This window comes from Panonychus citri, unplaced genomic scaffold (genome assembly GCF_014898815.1).
Source record: "Panonychus citri isolate SS breed McGregor unplaced genomic scaffold, ASM1489881v1 Contig00040, whole genome shotgun sequence".
NCBI lineage: Eukaryota > Metazoa > Arthropoda > Arachnida > Trombidiformes > Tetranychidae > Panonychus > Panonychus citri.
In genome coordinates this window covers 831,437-851,165 of record NW_026515445.1, presented here as the reverse complement: position 1 = coordinate 851,165, position 19,729 = coordinate 831,437, and the positions used below count along the sequence as shown (strand labels likewise).

At 35.8% G+C, this 19,729-nt stretch overlaps 2 protein-coding genes across 2 annotated transcripts; one reads left to right on the top strand and one right to left on the bottom strand.

Annotated features, from left to right (window-relative positions):
- Positions 1 to 5: 5 nt before the first annotated feature.
- Positions 6 to 5,152, top strand: LOC128397987 (glutamate [NMDA] receptor subunit 1-like). Its single transcript, XM_053358790.1, has 5 exons — positions 6 to 656; positions 724 to 855; positions 927 to 2,808; positions 3,331 to 3,764; positions 3,843 to 5,152. The coding sequence occupies exons 1-5, from the start codon at positions 426 to 428 to the stop codon at positions 5,049 to 5,051; spliced, it is 3,888 nt and encodes a 1,295-aa protein (XP_053214765.1). The 5' UTR covers positions 6 to 425; the 3' UTR covers positions 5,052 to 5,152.
- Positions 5,153 to 5,397: 245 nt separating this feature from the next.
- LOC128397990 (microtubule-associated protein futsch-like) lies at positions 5,398 to 19,190 on the bottom strand. Its single transcript, XM_053358792.1, is given in 5 exon segments — positions 5,398 to 9,629; positions 9,632 to 16,784; positions 16,865 to 16,966; positions 18,655 to 18,921; positions 19,012 to 19,190. Coding segments are annotated over 4 exon segments (10,977 nt in total). The 5' UTR covers positions 18,764 to 18,921; positions 19,012 to 19,190; the 3' UTR covers positions 5,398 to 6,016.
- Positions 19,191 to 19,729: the final 539 nt, after the last annotated feature.

Below are 19,729 nucleotides of genomic sequence, written 5' to 3'. Positions count from 1 at the left end.
AGGATGAGGATGAGGATGAGAATTTTGGAAAATCGATACTAAAATAATAAGATCGATGACAAGAAAAAGCATCCGCGAAGATGATTATGTTATTCTGTTATAATAACTGGAGAAGAATCGGAAAATCATGAAAAATTTCTCGTTTTCTTTCTTTTAGTTTATAATTTTAACCGTTTTCTTTCTCACCTTCCAAGTCTTTCGCCATCATGATCATCTAATGATATGAGATTCATACCAGAATCAAATTCGAAAGTGTCTTCGATCTCCAATACAACATGTATTTCGCTGATAAAATAGTCCATAATCAGATTCCTTATTTCGGTTGTTACGTAATTTGGACGATTCTTTAAACTTTTCTTTCTATTTGTGAATATCATTTCTCTAAGTTTCCAAACAGTTTCTTGTAATCGATCACAATTGGAATCATGTTTAACTTGTTATCCTTTTCCATTTCAAACATGTTAAAATTTTCCATTATTTGGTCAATTGCTTGTTTATTGTGCCAATTTCCTTCATTAGCGGTCAGTCGATGGCCATATGACCAGAGGTTATCCTCTGGTCACCATCAAAATAAACTTCCAACAACTGAGCCCTTGAAGGTAATCAACATCGGAGCTGTTCTTGAGTCAAGTGAAAGTATTGGTCAATTTTTCCAGGTAAATTGAAAATCAAACTCGAAAACTTTAAATTCATTGAGTTTAATTCATCTTTCTCATTCTCCAGGCTATTGAAGAGGTGAATATGGAGCCAAATGTCCTTCCTCCGGGAATATCTCTTTATGCAATTAGTAGTCCAGCCTCGCCTAATCCCGTTAGAATGGTTCACGAATTCTGTGAGAAAATGATCAAATCAGAAGTATGTGATTAGATTGAAAACAATTAGCGAATCACTTATTAATTGTTACTTTTTTCATTCCTAATTTTAAGGTTTATGCTGTTGTTATCGATGATGCTGATTCCCCCGAAGCAGCGGTTATATCGCAAACTTGTGATTTCCTCAATATTCCCGTTATCGGATTATCCAATCGAAATAGTTACTTGTCAGACACTCATATGCATTCTGTTTATCTACGGACTGTTCCACCTTATTCCCATCAAGTCGATGTTTGGATCGAGATGTTAAACACTCTTAACTATTCACACGTTGTTTTCATTCATGGCGCTGATTACGGCGGTCGAACAACTTTCATTAGATTCCAAGGACTGGCCGAAAAGTCTGGAATTCAAATAAGATCAGTGATTGAATACGAAACTGGTGTGACCGATATTGTCGATGAACTGGAAGAAGCCGATGAAGAAATTCAATGCAGAGTTTATCTTTTATATGCAAATGAGTTGGAAGCTCAGTCAATATTTCTCGAGGTTCTAAGGCTCAACATGACTTCACCGGGCTATGTTTGGATTGTATCGGAAGCGGCACTTCGAGCAACAAATGTTCCTGACGGTGTTTTAGCCCTGCAACTGTTTAATGCCAATAATAGGGCAAGTCACATCGTCGATTCAATTTATATAATTGGTTTAGCGATTCGTGATATGATTCCAATTGAAAATGTCACCCGTCCACCTTCAAAATGTGGTGATTTAACTGCCAACTCTTGGGAAACTGGATCTACTTTTTACAATTACTTGAGGAAACAATTTCTGCTCTATGGTAAAACGGGTCGGGTTGCTTTCGATGGTAAAGGAGATCGTATTGATGCTGAATATGAGGTCATCAATAGAGTTAGAGGTCGCTCGGTGTCCATTGGTCAATATGCTTTCTCTCAGTCCAAGATGAAGATGCATCTTACATTGAACATAAACGAGATCATTTGGCCTGGTTATCAAACGACTCAACCATTGGGCTATGTTCGTCCATCTCACTTGCGAATTGTTACCATTGAGGAGGAGCCATTCATCTTTTTCCACCCAGTGTCTAAAGCAGAAGAGTGTGTAGGGGACACTGTTCCTTGTGGTAAAATCGATGTGGCCACTGGAATGGAGCGAATGTACTGTTGTTCGGGTTATTGCATCGACTTCTTGGTCGATTTAGCGCGACGTCTCAATTTCACTTATACACTTTATCAAGTTGCCGATGGTGTTTATGGTAACTTTGAACATGTTAATGGCACCGATCAGCCGAAAGTTTGGACTGGACTTGTTGGTGATTTGATCTACAAAAAGGCAGATATGATTGTAGCTCCATTAACAATAAATCCAGAGAGATCGCTTTATATTGAATTCAGTAAGCCTTTCAAGTACCAAGGGATAACCATTTTGGAGAAAAAGTTACCCAAAAGAGCGGGACTGGCCTCGTTTCTACAGCCTTTCGAAGAGAGTCTTTGGTTGCTTGTTATGCTCTCGGTTCATGTAGTGGCCTTAGCATTGTACCTTTTAGACCGTTTCAGTCCCTTTGGTCGGTATAAGCTTCCCAATTCCGATGTAACCGAAGAAGATGCTCTCAACCTGTCATCGGCTATTTGGTTTGCTTGGGGAGTCTTACTCAATTCAGGCATAGGCGAAGGTACACCAAGATCATTTTCAGGTCGAGTTCTTGGTATGGTTTGGTGTGGATGTGCGATGATTGTTATCGCTTCGTACACTGCCAATTTAGCAGCTTTTCTCGTCCTTGAAAGACCAACAACCTCTTTGACCGGCATAAACGATGCTCGCCTTCGGAATCCAACGACCAGTTTCACTTACGCCACAGTCAAAGCGAGTAGCGTTGAAATGTACTTCAAACGACAAGTGGAACTAAAGGAAATGTACGAGTACATGATCGATAAAAACTATCCAACAGTCGAAGATGGTGTTGCAGCAGTGAAAAATGGTAACTATGAGAAGGAAAAGAAACAATTAAGAAAAAAGATTGATACTTCAATTTGATCTCAAGGGTATTTCCAAAGAGTAATAAGGAGAGATAAAACCTTATCGATTGTTAATCCAAGTTGCTATTACTCTTTGGTTTCGTTTAGAAACGACCAAAGTAAACCAACTAATCAACGCCTCAATCTACCTAAAAAATGATATTAATGGTGATAAAGAAAAAGATAAGATAAAAATGAAGGTGGAAATGAATTAGAGATCAAAGGCAAAGTGTTGACTTTTGCATCTTTGACCTTCATCATTAGCATCTTTTTAGATGAATAGTTTGTTTACCTTAGTCTTTTTTAAACGAAACCAAAGAGTAAGGAGCTACTACTCTTTGAACGAAACACTCTTGGCGATTTCATTCATTTTCATTCCAAACTTATGATAATCTTTTTCTTGGTTGTTTAGCTTTTTCTTTTGATGTTCAAATGTGAAATTTCATTAATATTACTGGTCTTCTATTTTTATCCATTTATATAAGATGAGATTTCAGCGTTCATTTGGGACTCGGCTCGATTGGAATGGGAAGCTGCGAAAGACTGTGATTTGATTACTGCTGCTGAACAATTTGGTCGATCAGGATATGGAATTGGTTTGGTTAAGAATTCATTTTGGACTGACCAGATGAACTCAGCGATTCTATCTATGCACGAATCAGGTTTCATGACTGATCTGGATAACAAATGGATTCTCTCTGAAGATATTGATGTTATTTGTCTTAACCGTTATGATCCTGTTCCGACAACCTTAGGGCTTCGTAACATGGCCGGTGTTTTTATCCTTCTCGGTGCTGGTATTTTTGGCGGAATCGCTTTAATTGTGATTGAAGTGGTTTACAAGAAGCGACAAGTCGCCCAACAGAAACAATTGGAAAATGCAAGATCGGCAAGCGAAAAGTGGAAAAGATTCGTTCAGGTAAGATTCCATTTCGGTTTCAATGCTCCTTCTACTCATTTCTTTCGAAACTTTTTTCTAACATTTTTCGTACTATAGAAACGACGTTTATATCGAGCTAATATTCACGCTCTTCGTCAAGAGCAACTTCGTCAGGAACACTTGAGATCTGAGAAAATTTTTCCAGCCAAATACGAATCTGAACAACCAAACAGAGATGATAAAATGAACGCCGATAGTTCATCTAATAACATGAAAAGAGTCTCAACATCATCACAACACACAGTCTATCATCAACAAGGAACAGGCCAAAAAAGATCACAACAACGAACACAAACACTGAGCTTCGAGCCGGATCATCAACCGCAACACCATCACTATGACAATTCACACCATCAAGATCAACCATTCACCGTAGAAAGAGGGTTAACCGAGATGAAAATGGAAGAGAACAGAAAAATGAGAAAAGAAGAGCCAGAAGAAGATTGTAAAATGATTACCCCTCCAAGTGAATATCAACGAGGTTATTATCAAGATCAAAGCAAAATGAGTGGATCATTGAGATCGACAACCCTTTCACCGCCCCCGCTTCCTTTGTCAACCACAGTGAAGTTCAATCAAGCAAGTGGTCAACTGCAATCAACTAGTAGCCCTCGATCATCACATTACTCTGATCCTCTCATGCAACATCTCCCACAGCAAAAACAACCTCCATCTAGACCATTACATCAAATTCAACCTCAACACTTTCAGCCCCACCAACAAGCACATTATCAAAAACCACCACCACCACCACCACCGCCTCCCCACCAAACACAGCACCAGTTTACATTATCATCTCATGCAGAATCTTGTTCATCATCAACTTTACCCACTTCTCATGGTTTACATCATCACCTGCCGCCTCATGTTCCTCCTCATCAAACGCACCCTCGTTCCCTCCATCAAGGTTACACTGCCTCGGTAACTCCATCACTCTCACGTTCTGCTCCATCGTCCGTCGAAATTGAAATGGCCAAATCATCACTGAGAAAAGGTAAACAACCAAAGGAAACTATTTCCTCCTCTTCAGTAATTAGTTCCAAGAGTGGATCAAAAAGTTCAGAAACTTCGAGAAAACGATTCTTGAAACGTGAATCTTCAATGAACTATGAAAGAGGATCCACTCCAGATAGTTACACTCGCGGCGGTGATTCAAGGCGAGGGACACCTTCCCCTAATCAAGGACATCTAATTAAACCTCCTCATGCATTAGTTTACTCATCGCGACCTCAAGATTTTAATTTCAGCTACGGTTACACTAATTAACTAATTATTATTGTTCAAATAATGGGATAAGAATTCATATTCCAATCAATTGTTCAAAGATTTAATTTAAACAATAATAAAGTAATTTTTTTCTTTGTTAATTGTTAGTATGTTTATAAGCCTAGAGATGGAAAATCTTGGACTTTCACCTTTTCTTTTTGAGATTAATCAAAAACTACAAGGTCAAGGTCATTCAATGAAGAACACACTTTGAGGTCATTTGAATTCGCATTCGTGTTGAGTAACTTGAATACGATTTGAAAAGTTTTACAAAAGTTTTTGATTTAAGTCTCATTCAGCTGATAATCTTTATTTATAATTAATAGTAATCTTTTTGTCCAAATGATTCAAAGTATTAATAACATTTTTCTGATAATTTTAATTTCCTATCAATCACAGTCAGTGCAATTTAACATTTAACTTTAAGGCAATACAAAGCAATTCCTTAGTCAATCTGGCACAAGTTAACCAAATCTATTAGTATGATAAAAGTTTTCAAGTCATCAATGGGTTGATCATGGTGATTCATTGAAAGTATCCATTGAACCATGGAAATATCCATACTAATAATTGGATGGTGGTTGTGAAAATGCAGAATTCAGCTCGTGTTAACATAGATGAATTTCTGAAATATGTAATTTCTCATTTTAATTATCACATTTAAGAGCCAGATGATTTCACTCTTAACCTGAGTCATTTTATCCAAGTTAAATCTTCTCAATGTTGTAGCTAATAGCACCAGTTAATCCAATCATCTCAGTATCAAGTAAATCCTAAAGCTAATTGTAAGTAATTAATATTTAATAAAATTGAAATTAACCCATGAAAAAGATATTAATAATGTTTATATCTTTCAACAAGCATAATAATAATAATAAGCGAAATTATCAACTGTGAATTGAATTTGATAACTGGATTGAGGCAAATTAATCAATTTGCAATTGCAAAGGGAACTTGTAATTGGATTAGAATTCAACTCGGTAAGCTGAGCAACTGCTCTCCTGATCCTGCAGAATAACTGAGCACCTTGAAGCCGATGGAGCGACTTCAATGTGAAGTGTTTCTAATGTTTTCTGATTGCTGGCCATCCATAAACACAACACTTCCGACTCATGGCTTGGTATCAAAGTCACTTCGGCGTTTACGTCTTCCCAGGTTTGTTTGCCTTCGATCAAAGCATTTAGAACTTCCTTGGAAGGGTTAACACCACTGAGAACATAATAACGAGCACGAATTTTTTTGAAATAATCAGCATTACAGTAATTACGATCACCATGGTGAGGAATATAAGCCAAGTCAAGATGAATGGGTTTTATTGGGTCATTTGTAGATTCGGATCGGCGAGTAGAAGTATTTCTTTGGGCATCGGTTCGATCAGATGATTTAGCACGAGACTTGGATGTTGATCTATTACCCTTTGAATCGGTGGGATCAGTTGGCTTCGGAAGTCCAAGAGGATTACCCCACTCTTTAAGTGTCGATTCTTTCTCTTTAATTTGCTGCTCACTCAAATTTTCCGTTTGAAAAGTCACAATTGTCTCTAATCTTTCAGGAGATTTTGACTTTTCCGTTTTGTCTTCTCTCTCTTTCTTAAGCCCATCCACCTCAACAGACCTTGGAAAGCAGCACAAGCCAGACTTAGAATCTTGTGGCGATGTGATGTCCATCGAAGTGTTTTCTGAATCTAAAACTCTTTTTCGAGTAATAGTTTTGTGATCATCAACTTCTTGTGAATGACTGGCCTCTGGATGGACATCAGAACCTTTAACTTGATGTGATTTTGAATCTTGGTCAATCTTGCATTGAGATAAGTCGCTAGTATCTTCTTCGTCGGGGATTTCGTATAAAACTTGACCAGCCATTTGTGCAGATCGGCGTAAGTGAACGGAGGGCATATCAGCTGATGTAACAAACTGCGTTGTCGAGAAACTGGTTCCTGGTGATGCTTCAACCTTGGAAATAAACTCATCTGAAGTGACTTTTACTGGCGAGAAGCTCATTTTCTCTGTCTCCTCGATTTTATCAATCGTTTCCTCTTTAATCACCTCTGGTAAGATGATATTAGTTAGTTTATTCTCTCGGTGAATAGCAGAGAAAAGTTCAGTGTTTGTTGATGCCTTTGCGAGATTCCCGTTCTCTCCATCACTAGTTCCAGATCTTATAGAAACTCCTTTATCAACAATATCACAAGACGATTTATCAAGAGTTTGGCCAGGTAACGATGGAAATTTATGTGAGCTTGTAACATTGCTTGAAGAATGAGTTTCTGAAGTTGATCTGGAAATTTCATTATTCAAATCATAGTTCGTCAAACTTTCGTTTTCTGATTTCGAAGAATTTTTATCTACTGTAGTTACGTGTTCTGTTACAATTTTTTGCGAGTCTTCGAAAGTAATAACCGCACTTTTGACTGATTCTCCATTGTATATTTCCGTTTCCTCTTTAAGGCACTCGCTTGCCGGAAATTCCTTATTAGATTCTAATGAATTATCGGATTTTGGCCTCGAGATTGCTGCTTCTGTGTCAGCTTTAAATTCACGATCAACAATTTGCGAATCGCTTGAATTTGATTCAGAAACTTTTTCACTGGTTTTCGATTCTTGTTTAGTTATATTCTTCCTCTCAATCGAATCGTATTGGGTTTTTGGTTGTATTTGGGACGATGTTGCCGATGATTTAGTCGTATATTCTTGGAGTTTATATTCTGTTGGGTGGTCAACTGAGCTTCTCTTCGAGGAAGTTGCTTCTATTTTGTCTAATTCTGAATCTCTATTCAATGAACTTTTTCTTGCTTCTAACTGGTTATCAGAACTGCTACTATATGAATCTGAAGTTTCTACCATTTGAATTTTTGTCTCTTCAACGAATCCACTTCCAATTATAACCTTTTCGATCACTTCAGAGTCTTTGTGGGTTTTTGATCCAATTAAGCTTACGGATGGATCGAAATCTTCTAGTTTTTTATTCGAATCAATCTCCAATTGCATAGATTCTAGAGTTGCATTTTCAACAATTGAACTCGAAATTCGATTGTCTTCATCAGATCCTGACTTTTCTGGTAGAGAAGTCATCATGTGTCCATCTTGAGTAAGTGAGTCCGAGTCTTCAAGATAGAAGTGAGTTTCTTCATCAACTGAAGTGAAAACACCAAATTTAGAATCAGAATTAGTATTCACTTCGGATGATGTAGACTCTGATTTGTTTAAATGTCCGAATCCTCTAGAATTGTTTCCTAAATCCTCGTCATTGCTCTTGTTTTTCGATATTTTCTCAACTGCATAGTTCGATATAGCAGATTCAGTAGATTTATCCCCAATGGGAGAATCATTTTCGGTCCAAATTTTATTTAGTTCTGTTCTAATTATTGATGAAGAGTCTGCATATGGAATGTTCATTAATTCATCAGAAATACAGTGTCCAGATTCTGATGATTTCCAAGTTTCATCTTTTGATGGAACGTGGATTTGGTTTTCTTCTGAATTTAAAGAAACAATTGAAGTTTTTCTATCCAGTTTAATTTCCTGGGTTGAAGAAACGGATGTTGTTGAAATGACTTCTGAGCTCTGAATTTTGGCCTCTTTGTTATCCGAATCTGCTTCATTACCTTTGCTGGATGAATCCGTTGTTGAAGATGAGACTGTAGATTTAGTATCAGTAATCGTATTCTTAATTGATTCAACTTCGATTGAAGATCGATTTATTATTTCGTTTAATTCGGTTGTAGCTTCTAAAGTTTTCTGAGCATCTTGACCAATGGAAGCTTCGATTTTACTAGAATCATGAGACATTTGAAGTGAATCTTTTCGTGTCGAGTCAATTTTAACCTCTGTGTGTGAGTCTTTTCTCTCAATGGTATTTTTGTCTCCTTTGATCGATAATTCCTCCGAATCTGTTATCGTCGATAATGAATCCACTACCTCAGTGTCTTTGTAACTAATTGACTCTCTTCTAGAATCCCTAGAATCTGGTTCACCTGATTTCGATAAATTATCAGAAATCGAAGCGGTTGATTGTCTTCGTGAATCAACTGAATCCTCTCCGGAGCTTTTTAAAACTGCTTCCTTCTTGTCTTCTTCTAATTTTTTAACAATTGAATCTTTTCTTTCAGAATTCTGTTGACTCGTGGCTTCTTTGGTACTTTCGTGTAACACTTTTATAGAGCCTTTTCTCTCTTGGATGGTTTTTTCGGCATCACTTTGGGCCGGTTCTGGTGATTTGACAATATTATCAGGAATTGAAGCGATTGATTCTTTTCGTGAATCAATATTACTACTTATCACTTCTTTAGCTTGTGAAGAGACTGAATCTTTTTTCATAGATGTTTTCTCTTCAGTACTTGATTCGATTTTATCAACAACCGAATCTTTTCGAGAAATATTTTCTATTTTTTCAACAATCGTTTTTGATGTTGTTCCATCCGATGAAGCGATCGATTCTTTTCGTGAATGAATATTACTACTTATCACTTCTGCAGATTGTGAAGAAACTGAATCTTTTCTCATAGACATTTTCTCTTCTGTACTTGTAATTGATTCAATTTTCTCTACAACAACCGAATCTTTTCGATCAATAGTCTCAGTCACTTTAGGTGTTGTTCCATCCGATGAGCGATTGATTCCTTTCGTGAACCAACGAAATTCTCTTCAGAACTTTTTACAATTGTTTCCTCCGACTCTTCTATCATTGATCCAGAGTCTAACGCTTTAGCGATCGACTCTTTTCTTTCAGAATTACGTCTACTCGCAGCTTCTTCAGTGCTTTCTGTTGACACTTTTATAGAATCTTTCCTCTCTAGAGTTACTTTTACGTCATCAATCGTGCTCGGTTTTACTGATGCCGTAACATCACCAGAAAGTGAAACGATTGATTCTTTTCGTGAATCACTTTTGCTACTGATCACATCGTTAGCTTGTGTATCAACTGAATCTTTTCTTATAGTTGTTTTCACTTCGGTGCCAGAAATCGATTCAACTTTATCTAAAACTGCCGAATCTTTTCGAGAAACATTTCCAATCGTTTCCACATCTTCACCGATCGCTGATCCATCCGATTGCTGATGAATACTGGTTACAGACGCTTTTCTCGAATCTTCTTTGCTGATTGTTTTCACAGTTTCGAAATCTATTGACTCTTCCTTGTCCTTCCTTTTACACACTTCAGTTTCTTCTTTGATTGAACTTTCTGATTTCTCAGAAGAACCTTTAGCAGCCGAATTTATTTCGTATTCATTTTGTGTATTTTCAGTTTTTTCTTCGTTGGAAATCAAGGAGTCTTTTTCCAAAATGTTTGTTGTTAGATTGCAATCCGTTACTGGAGTAGATTCTACAGAAGTTTTCAAAGTTCCTGCACTTTCTTGTACAGTTTGGTGTTTTTTCTGGTTGCCATTTGACTGATCAATTTCAAAACTTTTCGATGTATTAGATTTTGTTGATGGTTCCATTTTGGATTCAGAACTTTGTAAAGTTTCAAATGATATTTTTTCATGTTTACTATCATCAAAATCTGTTGAACTCTCTTGCTGGTTAGATTCTAAGGCTTCGAAGCTCGTATTCTCTTCATTGGGTTTGGTTATCACAGAAGAACAAGATGAAGTTTCAAGCTCTGACTTTACTTCTTTGGTAGTCATTTGCTCAGCTGATTGATTTTCCGATCCATCATTTTGATTCTTTCCACTTCCATCTTTATCAGTATCTACCTTTAGCAATGATACCGAGTTAGATGTGATCAAATTGGTGGCCGCTTCTTGAATAGGTTCGTCCAATGGTTTAGATTTACTCGATTTAATCTCTTTTACGGATTCATGTTTGTCACTTTTAGCAGATGAGCTCATTTCACTTTCGAAATGTTCAACAAGTAAAGGGTCTTTCGGTGATTTCGGATCTTCGATTTGATTGTTTTCAAGAGCGGAAATTTCTATTGGTCCACTAATGGAATCATGATCAACGTTGCTCTTTTCTTCCGAAATTGATTGTTTTCTATCATCTTCAGATCTCTTATCAGAATCAAAAGCCAACTTTTCATTATTTTCGATCAATACTTGTCTTTCATTCGACATCATGATTCCAATATTTAACGATAAAGATTCTGAATTTCTCACAGTATTATCACTTTTTGATTCTTTTTCTGTTGAAAATTCTTGAGGTTTTTCAGATTCCAATGCATATGGAGATTTAATATCTTCTTTTGTGGGTGAATCGTCTGGTATTTCAAGGTTCGAAGTTGTTGTTTCGACTTTTTCATTCGTGAAACTTGAAGTCGTATTGTTATTTGAATCTATTTTCACGTCGTATTCGGTAACATTTTCACTGGATTCAGTAAGTAGTTCTTTCTTGGTAGCAATCAACTCGCCTTTTAGATGAGGTGCAGATAATGAAAGTTGAGTATCGTCGCCAGATTTTGATTGTGAGTTTTCTGGCATTGATTCATTAGTTTTATCAATAATTTTTTCATTTAGTAGCTTTGATGATTCTGAAGTTTCAATTTTGGACTCGAAATCCTCTTGCAATGATTGAGAATCAGAACATTTAGTTGGGGAGAAGTTCAAATATGTATCACTTGAATTATCCTGATCCTTTTTATTGCTCTCTGAATTTGAATTTTCATGGAAAGTTTCGTTTTCTTTTAATGATTGAGTTTGAGTATTAGACTCGTCAATTCTGATATTTTCCCTTATTAGCTGGTTATGAATCTTATTTACTTCTTCTGATACTTTATCATCTCTAAAGTCTTGATATTGCGATTCCTTGGTGGATACATGAGTCTGGGACTCAAGAAGCTCATCCGTTACGAAATCGTCTTTTAGTTCAACTTTTGGAGGTGCATTAGCGTTAACATTTACATCTATTGATGGAACGTGGATTTGGTTTTCTTCTGAATTTAAAGAAACAATTGAAGTTTTTCTATCCAGTTTAATTTCCTGGGTTGAAGAAACGGATGTTGTTGAAATGACTTCTGAGCTCTGAATTTTGGACTCGTTGATATCCAAATCTGTTTCATTACCTTTACTGGATGAATCTGTTGTTGAAGGTGAGCCTGTTGATTTAGTATCAGTAATCGTATTCTTAATTGATTCAACTTCGATTGAAGATCGATTTATTATTTCATTTGATTCGGTTGTAGCTTCTAAAGTTTTCTGAGCATCTTGACCAATGGAAGCTTCGATTTTACTAGAATCATGAGACATTTGAAGTGAATCTTTTCGTGTCGAGTCAACAACAGTTTTCTCAATAGATGAATCAACTGATTGTGATTGATCATCTAATACATTCGAAGTCTCCACAATCAAACTAGATTCTGAGGTCAGAGTTTTATGAGTACCCATTTTAACCTCTGTGTGTGAGTCTTTTCTCTCAATGGTATTTTTGTCTCCTCTACTCGACAATTCCTCCGAATTTGTTATCGTAGATAATGAATCTACTATCTCAGTGTCTTTGTAACTAATTGACTCTTTTCTAGAATCCCGCTCACTTGTGGTCTCTTTAATGATTGTTGATTCTATCGACTCTTTCCTCTTTCCAATTTTTTTACCGTCTTCACTCGTATCTTGTTCAAATGATTTCGATAAATTATCAGAAATCGAAGCGGTTGATTGTCTTCGTGAATCAACTGAATCCTCTTTGGAACTTTTTCTTACAGTTCCCTTCGAGTCTTCTTCTAATTGTTTAACAATTGAATCTTTTCTTTCAGAATCTCGTCGACTCATGGCTTCTTTGGTACTTTCAGATGACACTTTTATAGAGCCTTTTCTCTCTTGGATGGTTTTTTCGACATCACTTGGGATCAGTTCTGATGGTTCCACAATATTATCAGGAATTGAAGCGATTGATTCTTTTCGTGAATCAATATTACTACTTATCACTTCTTTAGCTTGTGAAGAAACTGAATCTTTTCTCGTAGACATTTTCTCTTCATTACTAGCAATTGATTCGATTTTATCAACAACCGAATCTTTTCGAGCAATATTTTCTATTGTTTCAACAATCGCTTTTGATGTTGTTCCATCCGATGAAGCGATTGATTCCTTTCGTGAATGAATATCACTACTCATCACTTCTGCAGATTGTGAAGAAACTGAATCTTTTCTCGTAGATGTTTTCTCTTCAGTACTTGATTCGATTTTCTCTACAACAATCGAATCTTTTCGATCAATAGTCTCGATCACTTTAGGTGTTGTTCCATCCGATGAAGCGATTGATTCCTTTCGTGAACCAACGAAATTCTCTTCAGAACTTTTTACAATTGTTTTCTCCGACTCTTCCATTATTGACCCAGAGTCTAACGCTTTAGCGATCGACTCTTTTCTTTCAGAATTACGTCTACTCGTAGCTTCTTCAGCACTTTCTGTTGACACTTCTATAGAATCTTTCCTCTCTAGAGTTACTTTTACGTCATCAATCGTGCTCGGTTTTACTGATGCCGTAACATCAGCAGCAATTGAAACCATAGATTCTTTTCGTGAATCTTTGCGAGAAATATTTTCTTGTGTTTCCGCATCTTCTTTAGTTGATCCTTCCGTTCCATAAATAGCAGCACTTTCGAAATTGTTGACCTCTTTAATTAACGAGTCTTTTCTGTCAGCGTTTTTTTCTGTTGCTGATTGGTCAGTCGCATTTTCTTCTTTTGTAAGTTGTGATTTTTCACTTTTGCTCGTCGACATTAACTGTCCATTCTGGTCTATCAACTCAGCTTCTTCTTGTTCAAACGACAACTTTTGATCCTCATTTGTACCAATCGTCAGTTGAATTTCATCTTTAGCCGAATCAAAGGTCGTGATAATTTCACTTTCAGTCTGTTTCGTTTCATCACCAATTTTGCTCACTTTTTTCTCCGTGATAAGATCAGTGATCTGCTCTTTTTTGTTGGCTGGAATTTCAGATTGGATGGATTCATCGATAAACGATTCACCTTCTTTTGAATCGATAGAATCCTTTTGTGATTTACTTTCGATTTTATCTGAAGTATTTTCAATGATTTTCGCATCTATTTCGAAACATTCATTGTTTGAATCGACATTTGGTTCAATTGTAGTCATCGAAGTTTCAATCTTGTCATTGGAAGTCTCATTTTCATGAGTTCCTGGAATTGTATCACTTTTATCATCTTCAATCTTTTCATCTGATTGAGATTCATGATATTCAGTCACTTTATTCTCACCTTCAAATTGGTTTATTATAATGTCTTTCTGTGAATCTGTTGACAGATCTTCATCACCGGAGATGGAATATCTTTTACTTTCTTTTGACACCAAATTACTATCAACGTTTCTTGTCTCATCAACTTGATTGATTTGCGAACTTTGTCTCCTATTTTCAATGGAACTTTTTGATTCAATCGATTCTTCATCAGATTGTTTCATAATTTCTTGCAGCTCCGATTGCAAACTTCTGTGTGAATTGCTCGGGTCGTTTGATCTTCGACGATTTTTCTCGGTACGAGACATCTCAGTCGATTGATAGGCCTGATTGTTATCAATTTTTGAGGTTAATGAGGCCACTTCTGCGTCGGAATCATCGATCCTTTCTCCTGAGATAACAGTCATATTGGATGAAAGAGAGGAAAACATGGCTGATTGTAATTCGGAATCTTGTTGAACAGGCGATGATCGGGACTTCATTTCTTCATCATCCTCTCGTGACATCGTTTGTTCCAGTTGAGATGTCGAACGGCTATCGCCGGTTATCACTTCATCTTCCGAGTGTTCCAATGAATCTCTACATATCTCGGAATTTCCATAGATATCATGAGATTCTAATGAATCAGGTTCAACTTCATCTCGGATATGATCAAGAAAAGGGATTTTTCGAGGACTTGCGTCTTCTGAACCTTTCCCTGAATCACGGTGATCGTCTTCACTATAAGTCTCACGGGCCTCTTGTACTTTAGAATCGGTTGCATCATAATCGATTATGAGACCTTGTTTATTATTATCTTTCGCTGTTTCTTTAGTTTGTTTGGTTATTTTTTCTTTCGCTTTTGGTGGCGATTGTTTCGTATTAACTTGAGGTCGAACTTTTCTCGTAACTGCTCGACTTTTATCGTTTGTTGATTCAGAAGATACTTCAGAACTTTTTGCAATAGTTTTCGATATAACTGATGTTCGACTTGTACTACTAGTCCGTGGCTTTGTTTTCCGCTCGGTGCGACCTTTATCGGTCTTTTTATCTCCTTCGATTGTTTTTTTCGAACTTTCTTCAGTAGTTTTTTCCCTTGAATTTTCCGCCTTTTGTGTCAACAAAATATTCGATTTCCTTTTAATTGGTGACGATTGAGACTCTGAACTATCCCCACCTTTATCTCCAAGATCAGTTGAAGTTTGTTTAGCATAAGTAACACGGGATTTCCTTAAGGTTGGAGAAACTGACCTGTAACGAGTGGATGACGAACCAAATTTCTCGTTAATCTTGAAAGAAGTCGATTTAACCGTTTGCTTTTGCTTCGATTGTTGTTTAACTGTTAATCCAGTGCAGACTCTTGATGAAAACAAATTACAATCTTTAAGCGAGTTGAGACCTTCCATTATTTGACTTTGTGGTGCACTTCCGGGAAACAGAATTCGAGTTATTCTATCACTTGGGTCAGCTGGCCTCCAAACTATGAGACAGCAAATGGACATTACATCAGAAATTGGAATCGCAATATCTTGTCCTGATTTTCCACCATTTTTATGAGCAGAACGAGTTCTCAGAATAGGGAGACTTTCACGATCCGAGTTACAGTAGGACAAAAAGTCTTTCAACAATCGACTATCTCGAGGTGGACTTAGGACATACATTTCCAACGTTCCATGGCCCACTTTATGGTACAAAGTCAGTGGACTTGGAGTGGACTCTCTGAGACATTGACGTGGACTGCAACCGATCTGCTTCAATCTCGCTGCAATTTCATTCCCGTAATCGATGATACTGATAACTAAATCATTCGCGTCCGCTTGAATACCAGCATAACCGGTGATTTCTTCTTTTCCCGTTTTGGCCTGCGAATCAGTTTTATCAGCAATGTTACAAAAAACGTAGCCGATTTTCAGAAACATGGAAGATTCTTGTTTGCCCTTCAAAAGGTGCAAAATTCCCCAAAGGTTTGACTCGTTGATTCTGGTCATCATGATTGAATCAAGTCGCTCAATGTGTCTCACAAATTTCCAGAAACAAGGGTACCTTGTGAATCCTCCATCAATCAACATGGTGAATCCAGTTATACCGAAAAGTGAACAATCACCTTGACCACTGGGGAAAATGTACATCGTCGGTCTCTCAAATCTGATATTCCCAATCAGGGGAGATGATTCAAGAGTCTCATCTTTCTCAAGAGTTGTCAATGAATTTTCAATGAATTCCAATAAACTTGAAGCCCCAGGAACACCATTAGGACTATCGGGTGGATTAAGTGAAAGGTTAATTAGATGAGAAAAGGATTGATTTTCAAGATTGTTGGTAACCCAATCACCAATTGGTGAACAATGAAGATGCATATTAAGAGTACATCCTGCAGGATATTGAGACAGAACTTTGGTTATATGGGGATCACTCAATTCATCAACGAAATCTTGGAATCTGAAGACTCCATCTTGTAACATCCATGATCCACTTCCAGTGAATGAATAACCAGCATAGATTATGTGCTTATGACCAGTTGGAGAAAGAAGTAAATTTCTGAGACATTGTTGTAGAGCGGAAATTTGAGGATTGAATAAAACCTCGACCGCAAGTTTATCCGTTGAATGTTGCAATAGAAGAGCTAAAATAGAAGATATTATTATCATAATACAACATCGATTTCTCTAGTTATTATTAAATCACTAGCGAAATGTATCTTACCGGTTTCCAACAAGTTTCGCTTACTAGCAATCAAATTATCGCAAACTTGTTCCAAATGTTTCAGATCACATTGGGTAGTTTCAATATTCCATGAAAGTAAACCTGTAATTAAGTAAAATTCAATTGATTTAATTGACCTTCGAGCTTCAACTTATATATGAACTTCCAATCTCTTCGACCAAATCGTCAACCAAGTTTCCAATAACATTGTCACAAAACTATTGAACTTTTTTTTCCAATAATAAGTTTACATTGAAATTAAACGTAATTGCCGATTCTCAGGCTGAGAAAATGCCGCAGGCGATTATCTTGTCACACTGATTGGATTATATTTAGAAAATGAGAGATCTGATATAGTTGATATACTGATCAGGCAAAATCATTGCCAATCTTTTCATTGAAAGGCTCAATTAATATTCATCTTTACAAATTATCGTCAACTGTCAAGCAGAAATACATTTCTATTTGTAATAGAAATGTAATCCAATTGTTAGGTAACGAAATTTACTAAATCAATATAAGGTGAGGCTCAAGGAGAAATTATTGTGCATGTTCATGTTCTGATTATCATTTGAAACTCATCTTTCTATCGATTCTTTTCGACATTCATGAACACAATTTCTTCCTCTATTTTCCTTTTAGCAGCATTTCCTTTGATTGATAGTCAAACATTCATACTCAGTGAAAGTTATCTAATGCACGGTCTACCTAACAGCAACATCATATCAGAAACTCCCTTTTCCTGTGGCTCAGAGATGATTGAAGATGAAACTTTGGTCATTTTCATGAGAAATCAAATAGTTTAATCGTTTACATTAAAAATGATATCAATAGTAATTCAATTGATCTTTTAAAAGACAAACTAAAATGAAAACTTTCATAACACAATTAATATGAATAAAACGGTTCGACATTCAGCTTAGAGTAAAGTTGAAAGTCACATTAATATTATTATAAATATACTATTCAATCAAGATTCGAGTTACATTTTGATTAACGATCATCATAAATACTGTTATGAACATCGATAGACATTTTTATCATCATTAGAAATTGATATTCTATTGGAAATTTGTTCATCATTAACTGAACATCATCAACTGTATTCTAACAGTAATCAAATTGAGATATTAACAGTAACGAAATTAAGATTAACAAACAGAAAAATGAAATGTAATCATTATCACCTTTTCTTATTTTCGTTGGATTCGTAGTTGATTTGATGATTGATTTTCTAATATTTCTGGTGTCGAATTGTGATATTGTTGATCTACTTATTCAAGCTATTTGAATGGAAAACTAATTACTATTAATAATTGAGAGAGAAAAGTAATCAAATTAATAATGTTTCTATCAGCATTGAATATAACATTTATATATAAATATGAACCTTGGATATTATTAAATCGTCGAAATGTTCAATCGAGCAATTGAAAAATATAAGGTCATCAAGATCGATAAACAAGTGAATAAAGTTTTTGGTGGATTGATTTGCAAAAGAAGAAGAAGAAAAAAAAATTCTAAATAGAAAATAATGAAAAGTTATGATAATAATTATGATAACACAATTGAGACAATTGATAATCTTATTACCTTGAAGAATATTTTTACTCTGAGCCACACCTATTCCTATGTCTCCATGAAAAAAAGGGAACAATTTCCTAAATTGTTCCAAACACAATTTATCAAACTCAATTCTTATGTATAAGTTTACAGTTGGAGAAAATTATCTTGACCAATTGAATCGATTGATATTAATTAAAAGATTTTTCCATTATAATTAAACTTACCCTTGGCCACTCGCTGAAGGATTTTTCCCTTGTGATTATCACACATCGGTTCACCTAAAATAACCAGCAAATAGCAGCCAGGTAGACTTGAAATCTCATGCGATTCCATTTTGATATTATTTAGATAACTTTCCTTATGATAAACTAATTAGAAAACAATTAATTGCTGGTTAATTAAGGAAAACACAGGATTCAGTTGTATGGGTGTGGTCATCAATCTCTGGAACCGGTGAACAAGGAGGCAGAAATACAAAGTACTGAATAGAACTGCGTAAAAGGTAACAGGAAAAAAGTGAGAATTAGATTATCTGTTTCAGGGAAATCAATCTATTAATAAGGATTAAGTGAATCTCTCACCTTAAGGAAGTTTTGACAGATTATCCTAATCCACTATTCGAGTGAACAAATGAAACTTATCTGAAATAAAGAACGAGTTCTCCAGGAACTCCGGCTTCTTTCTCACAATATGAATGAATGAAGAGCAAAAATGAATAACACAATCTGAGTTCTACTTTTTCTCTCTCAGTTCTATACAATATTCGACAGTCAAACATGCGCATTTTTCTCATTCGAAATTTTCTGGTTAGTCTGTGATCGCTGCTTGGAGTTTATTTTTATTTTTCTATTGATCGATAATAATATTTATCGGTTGCTATTAGTTACATACAAGTTTCAGTCAAACTTTTAATCTAATTTTGTTTTTTTGGCTCTTCTATTATTCTCATTTAGTCTGTTGAAAGATTTATTCAATTCATTACAATAGATGATAATAATTTATTGAATCAATTGTCGTTTCGAAAAATATTTTCAGACAGAAAAGTACAGTCAATTGGTCTTGAAATCGAAATTGATTGATCAGTGAATGATAATTCACTCGAAAATATTATCATATTGGTATATATCATATCTATCGCCGATATATAAATTCTCAATGATTAACCTTCGCAACTCTATCAAATGGCCTTTTTTGTGCACTTGCACTATCGCTACATAATTAAAATTCATATCAAATCATCATGAAAGTGGAAAAGAAAATTCTGGCCTGAAAACCTAAGAAAAGGTCTAAAAGTAATAA

What these genes read in the sequence shown, in the direction of transcription:
- LOC128397987 (XM_053358790.1), top strand. Translation starts at nt 426, where the DNA reads ATGTTTAACTTGTTATCCTTTTCCATTTCAAACATGTTAAAATTTTCC. An exon ending in AGAAAATGATCAAATCAGAA is followed by an intron (nt 856 to 926) that starts GTATGTGATTAG and finishes CCTAATTTTAAG; the next exon opens with GTTTATGCTGTTGTTATCGA. An exon ending in TGTTGCAGCAGTGAAAAATG is followed by an intron (nt 2,809 to 3,330) that starts GTAACTATGAGA and finishes CATTTATATAAG; the next exon opens with ATGAGATTTCAGCGTTCATT.